Source organism: Alosa alosa, chromosome 19 (assembly GCF_017589495.1).
Source record: "Alosa alosa isolate M-15738 ecotype Scorff River chromosome 19, AALO_Geno_1.1, whole genome shotgun sequence".
Lineage (NCBI taxonomy): Eukaryota > Metazoa > Chordata > Actinopteri > Clupeiformes > Clupeidae > Alosa > Alosa alosa.
This window is the reverse complement of record NC_063207.1, coordinates 11,682,762-11,702,775: the sequence shown is the minus strand read 5'-3', so window position 1 is coordinate 11,702,775 and position 20,014 is coordinate 11,682,762. Positions and strand designations below refer to the sequence as shown.

The 20,014-nt window shown below is 41.3% G+C and overlaps 1 protein-coding gene across 1 annotated transcript; it reads left to right on the top strand.

The window, feature by feature from the left end:
- The first annotated feature begins 15,250 nt into the window (after positions 1-15,250).
- On the top strand, positions 15,251-19,216 carry lgals3b (lectin, galactoside binding soluble 3b). Its single transcript, XM_048270811.1, has 6 exons — positions 15,251-15,349; positions 16,224-16,234; positions 16,375-16,737; positions 17,009-17,097; positions 18,092-18,260; positions 18,581-19,216. The coding sequence occupies exons 2-6, from the start codon at positions 16,229-16,231 to the stop codon at positions 18,737-18,739; spliced, it is 786 nt and encodes a 261-aa protein (XP_048126768.1). The 5' UTR covers positions 15,251-15,349; positions 16,224-16,228; the 3' UTR covers positions 18,740-19,216.
- The last annotated feature ends 798 nt before the right edge of the window (positions 19,217-20,014 follow it).

Genomic DNA, 20,014 nt, shown 5'->3' with positions numbered 1-20,014 from the left:
TCATAAGTGGTGAAACTCTCTAAAGGGTTCAAAATTAGAAGGAAGACAGATGTTATCAGGGCTTGAGAGAACAATGCTCTGCCTACATAGATGAGCGTATAGAGTTTAAAAAAAGATAATGGAATAAAAAACAACAGCAGATATGATGCGGACCAAACCACCACAGACACCTTCTCGTATCTTCTGTCCTTTTGTCTCAGGGCGGAATTATAATCACCATTTATCTCTCCCCTTTCATGCATCCATCCAGCCATTATTGTGTCAGCATGAAAGGCCTCTGCTGCCGAGTGCCTGCTCTGCGCAAGCCACGGTGTGGTGGCGTGTTTCGGGGAGCGCATTTGATGTGATGGCGGCATAATGGGCGATGTCAAGGCCTCTGCCGGCCTTGATTGACACTTCATTCACCGCCAATGGCAGGAGTCAGCCTCAAAGCTTATCTGCTGAGGCGATCTGAGGAGCAGGCTGGGGGGTTGGCTGTTAGAGAGAGAGAGGGAGAGAGGGAGAGAGAGAGAGAGGGAGGGAGAGGACAGAGGGAGAGAAAGAGAGAGGGAGAGGGAGAGGGAAGATGGGGAGTAGAGAGACCCTGAAAAGGATTGGAGAATCAGAGAGAAGGGAGGAGAAGAATACAAAGTAATATAAGCACAGATAAGAAAAGCAGAGAAAACAGAACAGAAGAGGACAGAAGAGAGGAACTAACAAAAAGGAAATGAAAGGATACAATAGAGATAAGGGCCATGGGAGAGAAAGGAAGTAAAGGAGGCTCAGAAATAAAACAAAGAGACAGACAAAAAGCCTTAAGGAGACAGACACTGAAAGAAAGAGAAGGGAAATCCAGAGATAGGGAGTGAGAACCAAACCCACCATCTCCCTGGCTCTCCCTGGCTCCATCCTACATTTTCCCCCTGTGAGTGAGGCAGGCAGGCAGGCAGGCAGGCAGGCGGGCAGGCCCGTGGCTGGGCCCCCTGATTCGCCCGAGTCAGCTAATGTCTTGGCTGACTGCTCACTGACGTGGAAGCCAGGGCAGGAGTGAAACCAAGAATATGACATCATAATTGCTGCCCTCATCTCCGCCCACGCTGATGCACCACCCCACCAACCTGAATGGCGTGCCAACGTAAAGATGGCTTTAATTAAAACGTGAAATCTCCACGGGGGCACCGGCGATGGGGAAGAAGAGGTTTTCTTTTTTGTCTGGGGGGTGAGGGGGTGCTAAAATCCTCTTGCATGCAGAGAAATTTAATCTGGGGGCCTTAATTCACAGTCCCCCAAAAAAAAAAACCCTTTCAGTACACACAAGCATGCACGAGGGTGGGGTGGGGAGAGGATTTCCAGCTCTGTAGACTTATACCATAATTGTCCCAGCTCTATTGTTTTTCCTAGACAGCTTGTTTCCAGTGTTCTTGTGTACTGATGCGAAAGGCTGCCTAATTCATATGTAAAACAGTGAAGCTCATTAGCGAGTCAATGTTGTTCATTCGCCAAGCCCAACACTTACAGTTCAATCAGCAGTTTTACACTGGTGCAGTAAACAATGATATCCACACAATTAAACTAATGTGTGCATGTCAAATATGACGTGGGTGGACCGCACTTGACATGGAACCAAAAGATCTAAACAAATGGAACCAACTGCATGCAACCCCAAACATGTTGGCATAGTTTGTCTGAGCAGCCTAGTTGCTAAATAAAACCATACACAGAGTCACAGAGTCAAAATTACCCTCGGTAATGACCCTCAGAACGCTCTAAATTGTGGAGAGAGAGAGGGAGAAAGAAAGAGAGAGAGAGAGAGAGAGAGAGAATCACATTTCGGGAGACAGTGGTATTTTGAGCATTATGCTACTGCAGAACAACTATTCTATTGGTGTGCAGTTTTTTTAACTGGAGGTTCCTGTACTCTATATGGGTCATTCAATGCATTTCCATTGTCCTGTTAAAAACATCTCTCTGATACAAACAATAATTTGTATTAATTCTATATAAAGTCTTACATTTTTAATGAACTTTTAAACAATCTATAAAAAATACGTATTCAATGGTCGTGGAAGTGCCTTTTTTTATATGTTCGGCTTTTCCTATAACATGTCTCCCCTTGAAACTGTGGTGTTTCTCTGTTTACTCTAGTCTCCATGCGGCCATCTGGTAAACTGTGATGTGAGTTATAGATAGACCAGCAGAGGATCAGCTACTTTCCTGTGATGTCAGCGGTTGCTTTCATTAATGAACATTTCATATGTATCAACCGAATGCACTCTCTCATCCAGACCACAGCCTTCTTCCAGTGCTAGCATACATTTTTCCACCCTCTAACTTCATCTATTGAAGTTCCTCTGAACACCAAGGCAGGTCTTACCAGAAACATTTTAAGTATCGCTTAATTGTTTTTTTTTCAGCCGCCTCCCTCTCATTTTAATTGTGTAATAATTCTCCTGGAAATGCAAGATTATGATTTTACCCTTGGCCCGTCTTAGCTTAAGTACAGGGTAAGGGTTCTGGACTGCACGCTTGGTTTGACCTCAGAAGGGTTCTGCGGTTCATGCTGGTGAAAAGGTTCATGTGAAGGTTCATGCAATGCTGAATAATTGAATGATTTGGCGGAGGACAGAGCAACACGGGGGAAAGGGTGGTGGTGGTGGAGGAACGTGATTCTGCTGACATATCCAGTCTGTGTGTTGTGGAGAGGCCTCAGGAGGGGCCCAGGGCAGTTTGTCACTGTATGTTTCTGCTGTCACATGTAGAAATGAGGTGAGGTCTCCCTCCCTCACAACCCCCACACTCACACACTAACCTACTAGAAGGAAGGCAGAGGTTATATGGAAGTAAATCTCTCTCTCTCTCTTAATTTTTAATCTCTCTCTCTCTGTATGTTCATAAGTAGGCCTATAAAACTATGCCATGTCAGTCAGTCTGTCTTATTCACTTTGATACATTAACCTTTTGGGAACAGAGATAGTTGCAGATGACTGTAAATCAGTTTCCTAGATACCCCACTTCCCGCCATTAGGTCTGTCATTTGTTAGCTATTTCATTCCTTAGCTAATGAAACAATAAAGGATTTCCCTGTTTTTTTTTTTTTTGCTAATGCTGTATCTGGCACTCAGTTTAGTTTTTATCCTCTGTTTAAGTGACAGTAAATCCTCTGTTGACGAGTCGTTGTCCTGTAGACTGTGGGACTCTGCTGACCTCGACACTGAAGGCAAAAATATTTATGCGTCAGAGTGGTCGAGGTGAATGCCCGACGAGTGAATAATTCAGTGCGATCTGCGGCCCCAGGAATGGCTAATTGGCGCGCGCCAGTGGCGGCTGCAGCGTCTGACCTTGCTGTTTGTTAATTTTGGTCTCCTCAGCTACATAAAGTCCTTCTTCGTTTCATCATGCGCCCTTGGTCTGCCTCTTGCTGTGCTCCAACGCGGACTCTATGCTACGCAGGCTGCTTTTGCCATTACAGCCATGGGCTGCCAACAGGAAAGCGCAGAACTGGCTAAACCACTGAAGCACTTGAATAAGCCTCTGTCGTATGCTTAACCTCTGAGGTTTTCTGGTTAGGACTTTTTTTTTTCTCTCTCCTGATGAAATGAGCAGCGATCCACAAAAATTATATCTCGCTATCTTTCGCGGGCAGAGAAAAGCTATCCCATCAAGAAGGACTGCTAGGGAGGAGAATGCCTTTATTATTAACCCGGCAATCTCTATTACGATCTCCATTCATCTCTCTTAGTATTGGCGCTCCTCGACTGCGACCAGGCCAGATGAATGCTGTTCTAACATTACAGAGAATAAAAGACTGGAACGTAATGAGGCTTTCAGCTGGAATGTATGGATTTATACACCCAGCAGTTCAATGAACATTTCAATTTAGCCATTTAGCTAATGCTTTTGTCTCTCTGTGACCTCGAGCAAGGTGAACACAGCTATCTGGCTGGATGCACTGCTAGAATTGGACCTATAACTTTTCTATTAGTTACTCCTGGCTAAGAGTGAAGCCTTTTTGACTGTGAGATTGTAAAATGCTGAAAGGGTTAAGTTGTGGGATAACAGATATTTGGGACTTCTATCTCCAGAGTTGAGGGGTAGGGGGTTGGGGTGGGGGGCTCAAGATGCACTTCCTGTTTGAGCAGACAGCAGCAGGAGCGAATCGGGATGATGATGACCTATGGGATACGTGACTCCCTTGAATGACCTCCAAGCAAAACATGGTGGAATTCCAGGGTGCGGCAGAGCAGTGAAAGCAGTGGTTGCAGGAGCAGGGCGAGATGTATACAAGGAGCTTTTGTGCAATCCAGAGGAGAGACACAGAGTGAGAGAGAGGGAAAGAGAGAGAGAAGGACGGAGAGAAAGAGAGAGTTTGTAAAGGAGACATGCAGAACCAGATAGAGAGAGCCAAAATAGACATTAGACAGACATTGACAACTAGATAGAGATAGCAAGAGAGATTCTGAGATTAGAGAGAGTCGAGAGAAGACAGAAAAGGAAGGAAAGCAAAAGAGAAAAGAGAGAGAGAAGCAGTAGTCTGTGCCCCTGGCCCCTCAGACGCTCTCATGAGGCCCGTAGTTTATCGGGTCCCCAATCTGAGCAAAGGAGATGGAAATGAAGAGATTGTTTTTGTTTTGATTCCTCTGGGGCAGATAGCTGGAGATCTCACAAAACAATTAGTGGGAGTTTGTTGTGCCTTTGTGTGCAGACCCAGCAAAATGAAAATATGCAGCCAGTCACATTATGATAAATAAACATGTTGATATTCCCCATGCAATTCTACAGAAAATTCCAGTTAATTGACCATTATTTGTGTTATGTGAAATATATCCAGCAAAAAAATGCAGTTTTATTATATACACAAACCCTGCAAATTTCAACATCTCCAGACTAGTCACAGAATACGCCACAAGCTTGTGTGTTGCATTTACAACAGGACGCTGTTCCATCGTGAAAAGTTGCCTACTGGTGCAGGCAAAGCATTCGAGCTGTGCGGCCAAACTAGTTGGAGTTTTCCCTGCATAAACGAGCCCCCATTGCTGGCTGTGCACTTTCCTGCTATGACAAGGGGCTCTGACAGAGTCCATAAGACTGTACGGCGTACCATTCCCAGACTGCATCAATCTCTTTTACAGATTACATGCTACGCTATCTGGAGCAAATCCACAGTACCCCAGCTGAAGGGGAAGAGAACTGTCTCGAGACAGCATGAGATATGGGCTGCCCTGCTCTGCTGATAAAAGGGATTTTGGGGGGAGAGGAAGAGAGGTGAGCCGCGGTGTTAGCCGTGAAGGTGGGCGCTGCATTCTCGCCTTGAACTTCTGAATGGCTAAATGAACACGCTGCACTGTTCCAAAAGTCCCATATGGTATATGGAGGAGCAGTTCAACCAAAGGTCAATATGCCGGCTGTGAAACAAGTCATTAATCTATGATCCATGGTCCATTTGCGTGTTTAAGTTTGAGTATGCGTTTGTGTGTGTGTGTGTGTGTGTGTGTGTGTGCATGAATGTGTGTGAGTGTGAGAGTGTGTGTGTGTGTGTGTGTGAATGAGCAAGGGGAAAAGAAAATAGAGTGAATGTGTATCATGAAAATGTTTTGTAAAGAATCATTCCTGTCTCTTCCATAATTTAAACTAAACCAAACTAGACTCTTAGAATCATTATCTCTCTCTCTCTCTCTCTCTCTCTCTCTCCCTCTCTCTAATATAAGAATAAGGACTGAGTGCCCCAAAGAACAGGCACCAAACATAGACATTGTAATTAAAAGAACTTAAACACCTTTGTCTTCTTGTCTTCAGTCTATCCTTGGCCAGTGTCAAGAACTATCTTCTTCACTCCCTGCTGTGTGTGGTGGTGAATTTGTGAGTGGGTGTGAGCATGCCATGTGTATCTGTGTGCGTCTGTGTGATATACGTTTGTGTATGTGTGTGTGCGTCTGTGTGATATACGTTTGTGTGTGTGTGTGTGTGTGTGTGTGTGTGTGTGTGTGTGTGTGTGTGTGTGTGTGTGTGTGTGTAGTTAGTGCAGACACTGAATAGTAAATAAAGACAGTATGGTTTTGGGGGTTGATCAGACACCCCTAAGATTACAGCTCTGGTCTGGGGCATCATTCATCAGGATTTGGGCTGTTTAGTGAATGGTTCTGTATAGGTCGAGGGCTTTACAGGGTAAATAATCTGCGTAATGACATTCTATTGTTCTACAGCTCTGCTATTGTTTAAGCTGTTGATATACCATCCATTGTCCTACATAGCCGCTGCTTAACACCACTGCAAGACAAGGATGTGTCTGCCACAAAGATTCACTAGACCATTTAATTTGTTCTAGTGTGTTAGTTAGGCTATGTTTATGCATGGTAATTAGTGATGTATATGTAAAGTGTCTTCAGCACTATACACATTCAGATACAATTTGCATGTATCACTGAGAGAATGGAAACCTTCAAGAGACTATGACTTTATGCCACAGTTTAATTGTGATCTATGATATTTGGAAGAAATGTTGAAATTGTCTGCTGAGTGAGGGAGCAATTGCATTACATGATTTTTAGTGCAACAAACTCCAATTTTTAAAGAATGTCTTGTGAAGCGTCATGGCATCAAACAGGCCTAGTGCCCCATCTAGTGGCAAATGAGGTGCAATTACACTTTTTTAAAAAAGCCTCGGGAAAACATTTGAAGCCAGTCAGGGACAAGGCAGCAATCAGAAAAACCTGTGGGGAGTGTGAGCAATGGTTAAAAACGAGGTCGACAGGACTGGCCTCCCAGGGCGATTCAAAGCATGGATATACCAGCACGGCATACTACCAAGGATCCTCTGGCCACTGCTGCTCTATGAATTCCCAATTTCTACGGTCGCTGAACTGGAGAGGGTGGTCAGCTGGTTCCTGAAAAGATGGCTGGGACTACTGAGAAACATCAGCAGCATTGCTCTGTATGGGAACAGCTGCAAACTGAGGCTCCCCCTCAAATCAATTGAGGAGGAGTTCAAGGTCTTGTGAGTAAGAGAAATGCTGCAGTACCGGGAATCTTCAGACCCGAAGGTTTCCGGGACAAGAGTAGCAGTGTGAACAGGAAGAAAATGGAGAGCAGAGGCCGTAGTTGAAGGAGCTGAGGCCCAGTTGCGCCACAAAGTGTTGGTGGGAGCTATCACCAGGGGGAAGAGCTGGCCTTTGGAAGCCTGGAAGTAGCGATGAGACAACAAGGTGCCTGGACCAAATGTGAGCAAATGATGGAGCGCAAGGTCAAGTGGAATGATCTCTGGAAGATGCATCCACACAGCATCAAGCTGTTTATGACATCCTTCCTAGTCCATCCAATTTGCACCACTGGGGCCTCACAGAACGACAGCCTGCATCCTCTGTGGAAAAACTGCCTCCCTGGAACACATCCTGAGCTGCTGCCCAAGAGCCCTCTCCGATGGCCGCTATCGGTGGCGGCATGACCAGGTCCTCTGGCCGATTGCAGAGACAATCTGCAGGAAGACAGGGCCAGTCAAGAACACCATCTACTTTGTCAAAGAGGGAGAAAATGCAAAACAATATCAGAAGACAACGGTGCTGTTCTTCACCACACAGGACTGGAGGATGGAGGCAGAGGCAGACAGCTGAGCTTTCCATGCCATATCACAGAGACGAGGTTGCGACCAGACATCTTTCTGTGGTCCGACTCATCAAAGCAGGTCCTCATGCTCGAGCTCACCGTGCCATGGGAGGAACGGATGGAGGAGGCCCATAAGCAGAAGAGGAAGAAGTATGAGGAGCTGTAGGCTAGTTGCCAGAGCAGAGGCTGGAGAGCCAAGTGTTGGCCCGTGGAGATTGGGTGTCGAGGCTTTGCAGGCCAGTCACTATGCAGGGCATACACCGCACTTGGCATAATGGGAGAGAGACAAAGGAGAGCCATTACCACCACCACAGACGCAGCAGAGAAAGCGTCGAGATGGCTCTGGCTGAAGAGGGCAAATCCGTGGGTAGCTGCTAGGGCACAGGCCGGAGTTTGATCAGCCTCGGTCAGGTTGCCTGAGTGAGGGTGTATGATGTTTGAAAGACCCGAAACACCCAAAGACCTCAGGTAACATCACTGATGATGTGCCCTAGCATTGCATCATGAAGATGTATCTGAAATAACACTCCATAAGTCAGTGTTAGGGTTTGTCTGTCTTTCAGCCTACCTGTATATCACAGTCTGAAACAAACACACTTATTTACCCCTAACAATACACTTACTGAATACTTGAAACTGCAGGTGCATGTCACTTTGACTACACCAGATGTATTAAATGACATGTATGTACTGTATGCCATGCCATACATGGTATATGAAAGTGAAATGTTAAACCAAAATGTAAACTAGATGTACCGCCGAACGGTACAAAATATGACCGCCGCCCAGTCCAGCACATTTTTTCCACAAAAATAAATCACGCTGAAAGGCCTATATGATTCTAACTGTCTCACTAAATTGCATTATCCACACTCAATTCTCACTGGTATCTGCTAGACCACCAAAACATGATTAGTTCATAGATTTCACATGTAAAATTCAATTTATACAACCCCACCCCCATCTTGCCTGTTCATAATTCTGAGAAATTCTTGAATTGTGTGCATATGTCGCGTGTACATGTTTATGTTTATGTGTGTGGGTGTGTGTGTGTGTGTGTGTGCGTGCTTGTGTGTTTACCTCGTATGTGTGTTTGTGCATGTGCATGCATGCGCACATATGTCTACTGTGTGAGTATGTGTCATAATTATGATTACTGTGAATGTATGTGTGTCGTGTCTGTTTATGCACATGTGTGCACATGGAATGGGTTAACGGACCCCTGGAGGCCATACTGGAAAAAATTGGTCATCCTAGGCCCCTCAGGTTCTCAAAATTCACAGAAAACTGTGTCTGCCCTACCCTCCTTTCGGGGTCCAGTACAGCGGGGGCTACAGATCAAAACAGCGATGGTTCCATGCTATCCATGTGGGGTTACATGCCCACCAAGTTTAAATTAATACCCGGTCTTTCAGTGTCCCGGGGAATCCTTGTTGGTGTACGGTCACTAAATGTACACATAAATTATTTTATTGTAAGGCCCCCATGAACGAAAGTTCACAAAACTTGGCATGCATTCGGAGGGTGTCATAATGATCCTACACTTTCAATTTTTGTGCAGTTTTGACCATGTCAGCCAGAGATATTGTGATGAAAACACCTCATTTTTGCTTTTTAATTTTTTAACTAAGTGGCTATACATGAAATAAGTGGTAATGGGATGGGTTGACATGCCCCCTTAAGACCAACATACAAAAAAGGTGGACCTCCTAGGCCCTACGGTTCTCGAGATATTCACAGAAAACTGTCTCCGGCCACCTACAGGCCAGTTGGTGTATAGTAACATAAATTAATTTATTGTGTGGCCCCCATGAACAGAATTCCACGAAACTTGGCGTGCATTCAAAGGATGTCATAATGATCCTACACTTCCAATTTCGTGCAGTTTTGACTATGTTAGGGTCACAGATACCTGCGATTACAACACCTCATTTTTACTTTTTTTTGTTTTAACTAGGTGGCTTATACATGACATGAGAGGTTATGGAATGGGTTGACATGGCCCCTTGAGATCAACATACAAAAATGGTCCTCCTAAACCCACGGTTCTCGAGATATTCACAGAAAACTGTGTCTGCCCTACCCTCCTTCGGGGTGCAGTCCAGGGGGCTACAGATCAACAGAAAAATTATGGTTCCATGCTATCCATGTGGGGTTACATGCCCACCAAGTTTAGCTACCCCGGTCTTTCAGTGTCCCGAATCCTTGACGGAAATTTGGACATCTTAAAAAAAAAAATAAAAAAAATAAAAATCTGACTAAACCTATATTATATAAACCGATTTTTTTTATTATTTTTTTTAATTTTTTTTATTTCGCTAATAAATAAAGCCATTTCAGGAAAATTAAGTAGACATCACTCTAATGTATCATGTTGCATTTGGCATATGTATTGATGTATGTTCTTTATGTGTTCGTTATGTTGTGTTAACATACATTTATAATTAGCTTCATGTTTGGTGGATTGCAACACAAATTTGCTATCTCCATTGTACATGTGTTCATGGAATTGTCCCCTTGGTGGCGCTTTTGTGCTGTAAACTCTCAGGATCCTCATCAGCCATTTCAAGCACACAACCTCTCTCACTCTGTCTTCAATACCTCTTTCACACCAATGGCCAGGGTCAGATCAAGGTTATTTGGCCAAGGTTTAAGACTTGTCAAGATTTGAGACGGTGAGTCACAATGCTGAGTTTAACAACATCAAAATCAAAGTCAAAGTATCTTTATTTGTTTCCCCAAGGAGAAATTTGTTTTGGACGCTGAGAGAAATTGCTGCAAGAGTTACAACAGAGACACAAACAAGCACAGGGTTAAAACAATTACAAGACAATAAAACATTTAGGCTACTCAAAGAGCTGTGCAAATTGCAAAATTACCATTCTCTATACTTATCTCTATACTTATAGAGAATAGTATACTTACATACGTATACCTTACAAACAGTCATTCCTACTTCCATAAGCATCCATGCATTCAGTCATACATGAACATTCATTTATTTAACATGGGTTTACCCTCAGATGTAAAAATCCAAAGTTGTGGTTATGGTTATGGTTGTTGGTAGATGCTTGCCACGAACAACAATAACAATAAACATTATCACCACAAATGAACAGTTCAAAGCAGTTATATAATCTACATAAAAATCCTAATAATAGACTAATATCTAATAATTATCCAAAGTGCTAGTATATAAACCCAAATGTAAATGTTCAATGTAAATAACAATGTTGTATAGTATGGCTTGATTGTTAGATCTGCCACTGCAGGAAGTCCCCAACCAACAGCGCAAAGAATCTATCTCTCTGGGAATTTAAAGCGATGGTTCGGAGTAATTTCACCCTAGGGTCCTTTGCACCATGACCCCGAGCCAAACACCCTCCCAGAACCTGTTTTCCCTTGGTCGAACCCTGGTCGAGTAGCGCTGTCAGAAACGAATGAGTTTCTGCAGTCATAATGGTACCAACTTTTATCTCGTAAATTACCCCACTAATAATGCCATAAATGGTACGAAACTTCTACAGTAGTACAACTATGTTCTTTACTCATAAAACGAGGCATTGACAAGTTTGTAAATACACCAGGAGTTTATTTAAATAACACTTGCCTGATTATCTGCTACTATACCGCTGCGTCGACGTTACTTCCGTGATGTGGGAAAAGCCCGTTAAAGTCCTGGCAGGAAGCATGCATAAGGATGTAGATCCAGGAATGCACTAATATTTTGTTCGTAGTACCAGTTTGCAACAATTAATGGTAACACTCCATAATAAGGTGCCATAATAAATAGCAAACTAGTAATTACCTAACCCTTTGTTAATATATTGTTAATTGTTACTAAAATAGCCTATCTATTTGCCACAAGTTAATAGTTTTTTCATCATTAATTAAATATTAGTTGTTTGCACAAAATCTGTATGTTTGAACAAATGTATTAACTAATATTGTATTAATATTTGTTAATAGTTAACTAAATGTTTTTTTGGCACTAATTAACAGTTATTTCTTACATCACTTAAATGTTAAATGTTTATTTACAAACTATATGCAAATATAAAAGTTAATGACATATTATTATTTATCTAGCTTTTCTAATTAGCTTTGTGGAGAATTTATAGAATTTATGGTTTATGGCTTTATGGTCTTGTGAGGTGTATAAGGCACCCTACTGCCAGTGGTTGGTTGTGTGAGAGTTTGCGCACCTTTTCTTCCACTTCATCCTTATTGGATACCTTTGTGGTTGGCTGTCCTGTAATTGGTGACTCTCTGTCTAGTGTTTGAAAGTAGTGTACTCTTGTACTGCCTTTGGAAGTACTATTTGGTTGCTGCTCGAATTTGGTAAAATTCAGGTGAGGTGGGTGTACCAGAGTTAGAAATGTAGTTTAGTGTTTGTATGTGATTTTCGCCGTAATTAAGCAGCTTTATTGAGATTGGTGTTTTGGAGCCCCCTTTGGAGAAACGGTATACTGCAGCTCTGCTGCGTTTTGTCCTTGTATTGTTGCAATAGCCGATCAGAAGCTGTATGCTTTGCATTGGGTAGGTTGACTGTATAAAGCACTCCCCATTTTGTTTTAATTTTGTAACTGTAAAATGTTGTTTAAGTTGAAAACTTCGATATATCACCTGTATTGTTATCATTATTAATTAAATATTAGTGGTTTGCACAAAATTGCACTATTGTTAGGATTTGGGTGCAATTCTAGCAACTTAGAGAACGTTTATTAATGTTTTCATTATGACCAAGAGTTCATACACACTGAGTCTTACAGTAGGCCTACGTGACTAGCTGTAAACTCCGCTAGCAACTTTCCATGCATTTAGTGTAGTTTAGCTTAGTGTGCAACTGTGCATGGAAAGTGAAATTCAGTCTAGCAGGAAATGAATGTACATTTAGTTTAGCATGTTTATGCATTACCTCTGTATGGTCTACGTCTGTGAGTGTTTAGTGAGTCTCAGAATATTAATTAACTGTCGTTCTGTGCACCTGAACATTCCATGTCGACATGTCTCCCCTTGCTAGTAGGGCTGACAGTGATGGTATAGGAATGATGCATGTAATATAGCCCATTCAACTACTTCTTTTTTATTTTGCTTGTGCAGATGCTGTTTTATGTATGCCAGTGCCTGAAGGCATGTTTTGTTTGAACTTTTCCTAAAGGAATAAATGTGATAAGCCAGTTTTGGTCTCAGTCCCTTCACCGTCTGACTAATATATTACTAATATATTAATAAAGCTTAACCAACTTATTATAAGGGTCCCCCATACCGATAGTTATATACTACTAATATATTAATTAAGCTTAACCAACTTTATTATAAGGGTCCCCCATACTGATAGTTATATATTACTAATATATTAATTAAGCTTAACCAACTTTATTATAAGGGGCCCCACACTTATAGCTATATACTACTAATATATTAATTAAGCTTAACCAACTTTATTGCAAGCGGTTCCGGCGCCGACAAGAGTGGCAGCATGTCAAGGTAGCTCCGTGTTTTTTTCTTGAATTTCCCATTGGGGATCAATAAAGTATCTATCTATTGTAAGGGTCCTATGGGGAGTGGTTCATATTGGGATAGTCAGAAGCACAGTTTAATAACAATTAGTTAAATAATAATAAGTCATTAACTTTTCTGTTAACATATAGTTTGTAAATAAACATTTAACATTTAAATGATGTAAGAAGTAACAGTTAATTAGTGCCAAAAAGACATTTAGTTAACTATTAACACATGTGTGTAGGGCAATATTAGTTAATAGATTTGTTAAAACATTAACATACAGATTTTATGCAAACAACTAATATTTAATTAATGTTGAAAAAACTATTAACTTGTGGCAAAAAGATATTTTAGTATCAATTAACAAATATTAACAAAGAGTTAGGTAATTACTAGTTTGCTATTTATTATGGCACCTTATTATGGAGTGTTACCCAATTATTAGTAACACTAAGTTGTAAACACTTAGAGAAAAAAAATATTAAAAACTGGATATACCAAAAAACGTTGATGTAATCGCTTGCTAGGTTGTTGTTAGGGTAATTGAGATTGTTGTTAGGGTATTGCTGGGGTAGACATGGTGGTTGCTATGATCAATATAGTGTTTGCTATTCTGGCTGCTACGATAATCAGGTTGGTTGGTTGCTATTATATCGTGTTGGTTGCTTTGAGGACAAAGTCTTGTTTTTGTTAATATTTTGTTCTTGTTTTTGTTCATGTTTTTTCTTGTTAACAAAAATGAAAAATACATTGCCCAAATGTCTTTGCCAAGATCTATGCAACAATGTTTGCACAAAGTTAACATAAAATGGTTTGAACATTGGTTGGAAGAACAAAAATGACAAGAAACAGAAGAATAAGAAGCCTAGGGATAACAGTACACTACATTTGTATGTACTGTAATGTAGGGATAACTACAATGCATTTGCATGCACTGTAATAAAACTCTTAATAGTCTTTATGGAGAAATGGAGATGGAGAAAATACAGTTCTGTATTTAACTACTAAATACTTGTAAATGTAACTGGGTGGGGAGGAGATCATAGGCTAATATTTGACTAACTGTAACTGCCTATGTGTACATTTTACGTAATACTCTGATAAATAACATTCATCAGGTTAGCAACTGACTGTGATTGTGACGCTTTACAATTTTCTCAAACAGAAAAATTCATCATGTTGTTCTATGTTATCTGAAGGGACAAAAAATGAGTTCTTGACTCATTCTTCAAAAATATCCATATGGAATGCATAAGGTGTGTGCTTTTATTGACTCAGAGGGAAAGACTTTTTCTGTATAACAAGAATTTTCCCTATCAATTTCCAGTCATCTTGGCTATTCATCAAATATGTTTGCCTTCCAATAGGGAATAACACACACACAAGTGTCATATTCCACAGTAATTATCTAAACCTCAACTCTCTGTGAGGTGAGTAACAGTAATTTAGAAATCATTTCTGACTTAGGATTAAGAAACCATCACTGACATCACATTTTCAACTGTCTGCTTCTGTGTTTGTTAAAAAGATATGGTCAGTGGACACTTGAGTGAAAACCAAAGATCTTAGAGCGCTACACTCAAAGATTCTAGTCTGTTCTAGAATCTTTGGCTACACTCTAAGATCTTTGGTGAAAACATAGTGGTTGCTATGAGACAATGGGACATGCTTTCAAACTCAGACCTTACCTAGTTGTCATGGCAACTCTACCCTGTGAATGTCAGGACGTCTGTTGTTTGCGTGGGAATGTGTACAAAAGGGGTGCTTAAGGCATGCCTGACTGCATTCTTCTGTTCCCCACAACCACACCCAGTTACACTATCTTACTGCTAGTTGAAATGGGAAGATGTACTGTGTATATGATGTTAGTTACCCCACTCCCAAGGTTTTTTCCAACTTACTTTCTCGATGCAAAGGTACACTTCCATACAAAATCTTCCATAAGTTCCCCTCACTCAAGGAATCGAGAATTGTCTTTTAGCAACTACTGTTATCTTGCACGATGACATGTTTTGTGTTGGCCCAACATGTCCTGTGTATTCTGACACAGATAGGTGTGCTGTTTGCTGGTGCACCTGCAGGGGTGTGGCCTTTCAAGGGCACTTTAGCAGTGAAAGGTACATATTATGTAAAACAGTTAAGGCAAGGGGCGGTGGCATTGAGTTTAGGGAGTCCGAGTGTATAAGACAGCCCCACCCTAAATTTCTTTCTGTCTGTGTCTGCCACCTGAGGAGAACACATACAGGACTTCCACATTAAAGACCAGGTAAGGCTGCGGTAGTTCCATGTCAGTGGCATCTGAGGCAAAACTTTATTCACAGGACAGCCATTCTCTAGGACAAGAACATTAGCTGATAGCTGCTATCTGCCTCACAGGATACTTATATTATGTCAGAGATACAGGAAGTATGGTAGCCATGTTTATAAGACCGTTTAAATATAGGAAGTGATACAACTGAGGAAGGATGAGACAGAACTATGGCGCTGTACAGAACTATTCAACCTTTCCTGGGAACTACTGAGTCGTTTGTGTATATTGTCTATATAGTGTGCTGTTATGTCCGAGGAAAGTTTGAGTTGTTTGTGACTAATACATCATTTGATTGCCATCGCTTTTCATACTGCTTTCTTTGTTTTTATATCTTTGTTTGCTGCATGGGGAATATGAAAAGCCTACTTGTTTTTAAAACATGTATTCCCTTGAGCTTAAATTAATAGCTCAACAAAGCTATGAAGATTCACCACCATTTTCTGCATGAGATGCCAAGTCATATTTACACATGCATCCCTTTTCATCATTGTTTACTTAAACACTGTATACATCTTGAACTTATTAACAGGAAATCGTTGCATAGAGTTATGTAACACAATCTAAAATTTCACTGTTAGAGAGTATAGACATTGTGAAATTCATGCGTTTGTCTGCTCCGTTAGCACCAGGCTCTCTCTCTCTCTCTCCACCTCTCTCTCACTCAGTTTGGGTGGAGTTGAAATATTCCACTCTGACTCATGATCATGGGAATCCCGCAGAGACAATGCAACTCCCAGTATTAAGTCAAATGAAGATGTGATGTAGACATAGCCTAAACCTTAGTAAAACATCATTCTCATAATCCTCTTTTTCTCTGTTTAATTGGCAGGTGACATGGATGTGAGTAAACCCTCTATGAAGCTTCTGATATGTATCAAGCATTTTGCTGTGCAGTATACTAGACATAGAAATGTGCTTAGTGTCCATGTAATTTTTTGTGGCATTCTCTTTCTATTTGCACTCCTTGCTGTCTCCGATAGCTTTCAGATGCACTAGGTGGCCCTTGGCCCGGCCAGAACAACCAGCAGCAGTCCGGAGGACCCCTCTGGCCCGGGCAACCAAACCAGCCAGGCCAACCCAGCAACCCCACCTGGCCCGGGCAACCCAGCCAGCCAACATGGCCCGGACAGCCAAACCAACCAGGCCAGCCCACTTGGCCTGGTCAACCAAACCAACCCAGCCAGCCTACTTGGCCTGGTCAGCCAAACCAACCCAGCCAGCCTACCTGGCCTGGCCAGCCAAACCAACCCAGCCAGCCAACCTGGCCTGCGCAGCCGAATGCACCTGCCTGGCCAGGCCCAAGTCCTCCCACCGCTCCTCAGGTGTTACCGCAGAGACCACTGGTAAGGAAGGACACTCCACAGACTCACAGACAGGGCAGTGGATGAGCAATACACCACCTCATAAGAGGAGGTCTGTCAATCAGTTAAATCGTTTCACAGCGTCCTACTGTATATCAACACAATCCAGGGAAAATGGCATTGCTGTTTTTCTATTCAGTTATTTTGAACTCGAATCAAAGTCAATTTAATTTAAACTACCCATTTTATTGTTCGTTTTAAACAGTGTTGCTGTTTCAGTCTCAATTAGTCTGGTTCATATCTCCCTTGATAGACTGTGCCATATGACCAGACTTTGCCGAGCGGTGTGTATGACAAACTGCTCATCACCATCACTGGAAATGTCAAGCCCCATGCCAAAAGGTGAGTATATTCATAGCACTGATGCTGAGAATTATTGATTAAAGGTTTATTTGTTATGCCTTACTAGGCTACTATTATTTAACTAACTGATGACAGATGAATAATTGCTGACAGACACATAATATGAATTTATGAATGGTTAGAACTGTTACCTAGTAGTTCTCTTACTGTAATAACTGTTTTATCAACTCTGATAAAAGAAAATAAAGCCATAGAGATTTCTTCTTCCCTCATCCTTTCCTAAAACCCTTGAAATTATTTGTTGTTGTTGTTGTTGTTTGTTATTGTATGCATTGACAAACTTATTGAGCATAGCCTAATATGTATCAGCTCATTGGAAGGCCTTTAATTAAACTAATCACTGATGCTTATGCTAACCATGTTATATAGCCAAAATATTAGTTTCCCCTCTGAAACGGCAATCAACCTCTGAATTGAGGAATGGCATAATCCTGGGGGGAAAAAAACATTCTTGACAGTGTAATTAATTTGCTTAACACATAATCTGTGTCTGGAGCACCTTATCAACAACAGTCAGGAAGGAAACAAGTGCAGCCTGCACATAGCCTAATAATAAGACAGGGATACTCTTGAAAAAGCAGAAAGACAAAGACCTTTCACCAGAATCATATTGTGCCTTTAATCAGCTGTCTGATGGACTGTACCTTTAATCAGTAGAGCTTGAGAGACACAGATAGAGCATCCCCACAGAACTGTCGGTCCCCCCCACACACACACACACACAATCATCAATGAAGTAGATACCAGCCAAACATTAGGACATGTCTGAACCAATTGACCATAAATATTTAAATCTAAACACATCTCAGTGCATTCTACACAATAAGCAATCTTCAGGGTGCTTTCTGATTCTTTGGTTGTTGTGTTTCCGAAGTACCATGTTATCCTTGGGCTTTGCATATCATCTTCATTGCATTATATTTACTTCATATCTAATCTTCCTCCTTATCCCCACTCATGTCTTTCACAACAGGATTACAGTAAACCTGGGCAAAGGAAAGGATATTGCTTTCCACTTCAACCCAAGATTCGATGAGTATGGGAAGAAAGTGATTGTGAGGAACTCCTTGATTGGAAGTCAGTGGGGCAAAGAAGAGAGAGACTGTCCTAGATTCCCTTTTGTTGCTGGGCAACCTTTTGAGGTGAGAGAAGTGAGGTGACCTAAAATAATATTCTTTTGGAAGTGATATACTAGACCCAGTTATACTTGATACAGTCCAACTATCAATTACAGAAATTTGTCTAAATTAAGAAGCCAGTATGATATTTAAAAATAAATGAGAATGTTAAACACACACCAAACAAAGGTAATACGCCACCAGTTACCTAGCATAAGATGTAATTCCTCACCAAAAACCCCCACTGATTTACAGCACATTGCTAATTGCTGATCAAACTGTTTTCCAACTAAAATCCTTTTTTTATATAAAATGTAAGGTACTATTCTCCTTTACTGTTTCAGCTGAAGATCCTCTGCAGCCATAACGAGTATAAGGTGGCTGTGAACAAGTCCCATCTGCTGGAGTTCAGGCACAGAGTCAAGGAGCTCAACATGATCAATAGCCTCAGCATCTATGATGACGTCACCCTCACATCCGTTAACATTGAAACTCTGCCCTGAGGATTATCCGCATGAGAAAGGGTTTCTACAACTTATATAATGTGGGGATAATGCAAACTATTCTTTAAAATCTAAAATGAGCAATTTAAGGGTCGTTATTTACAATTGTTTGTCCATTTATACTATTTCTAAGTAACCTCAGTCATCCTTTTGTTGGATGTCATGTTTTACATATTTTCATATACATTCTACATCTCATTTATGACAAAGTTTCAAAGTTCATTTATAGATAAATTACATAAAGACCACATTAAGACATAAAGACTGATGTGCTCCATTTCAGTACATGATTTAGGCCTAGGCTACTCAGTGACAGCATCAAGTCGTATGACCCATCACCACTAGATGGTGGTGTTATGACACAGGCAACAGGTTTGACAAGAGTGTTAGTTTCTGCCATGTTGTGAGTTTTGTGTGAATATTCCACCAAATATCTGTAAAATAATAAACATAAACACATTTTGTGGCATGTTTATACTTCTGTGTGTCAACAATATTTTTACGGACATGGGCTAATAAATGAACAGAGTAAATAAACACTGCCTTTATTCTCTTATCTCAAAATTCAGTCTAGTCGGCACACTCTGACTGCAGCAGTGTCAGTGTTTTCACTGACAAAACTGCAGGTTTGTTTATAAAAGTGCAGAACAGACACACATAAGGGTTTAGCCATGCTCCATTCAAGCTGCTTATTAAAGGGACCAAAGGCCTGCCATTCAAGCAGTCAGGGATTTTCCAGGTGGATCTCTGTTCCTTACATGCCCCAAGTGTAACCGTCTTAACATCTCTATTCAGAAAACTCAGACTAAATAAAGGTAGCCTAAGGAGAACCTCTACAAGAGGACAATGCCTCTTTATCCCATAGGCTAAGTCCAACATTCCCTAACTGGGCATGGCTGGTCTTTGTCAGTTGGTTGTTATAAAGAGTGTGCTAAGTTTGTTTAGGATCTCATCTCTTTGTGATGGGACTGAAATGAGTGGACATAAAAGTAGGACTATAGAAAAAAGGCTCTGTTACGTGGACGTACTCTGCGTTTTTATCACAGGGATCATAGTCTACTCTATTTTCCTTATTATTCTGAAGCTTTTGCCGACATTCAATCAAGGGAAGCATATAAACTAACTTTCCACCAGCCAGTTGGGCAATTATGCATTTTTAACGATGGAAACAGTTGGCAGCCTACAAAGAGTTTGAGGGAAACTGATCCTTACCTTCAATTATTTACAGGACCTTCACCTTGGATCCAATCATACCTGTGAACAGAATAAAAGCCT

Bases quoted from the DNA above. Each gene is read 5' to 3' on its own strand.
- lgals3b (XM_048270811.1), top strand. The intron at 17,098-18,091 runs GTGAGTATATTC...CTTTCACAACAG, and splicing joins GTCAAGCCCCATGCCAAAAG to GATTACAGTAAACCTGGGCA. The intron at 18,261-18,580 runs GTGAGAGAAGTG...TTACTGTTTCAG, and splicing joins TTGCTGGGCAACCTTTTGAG to CTGAAGATCCTCTGCAGCCA.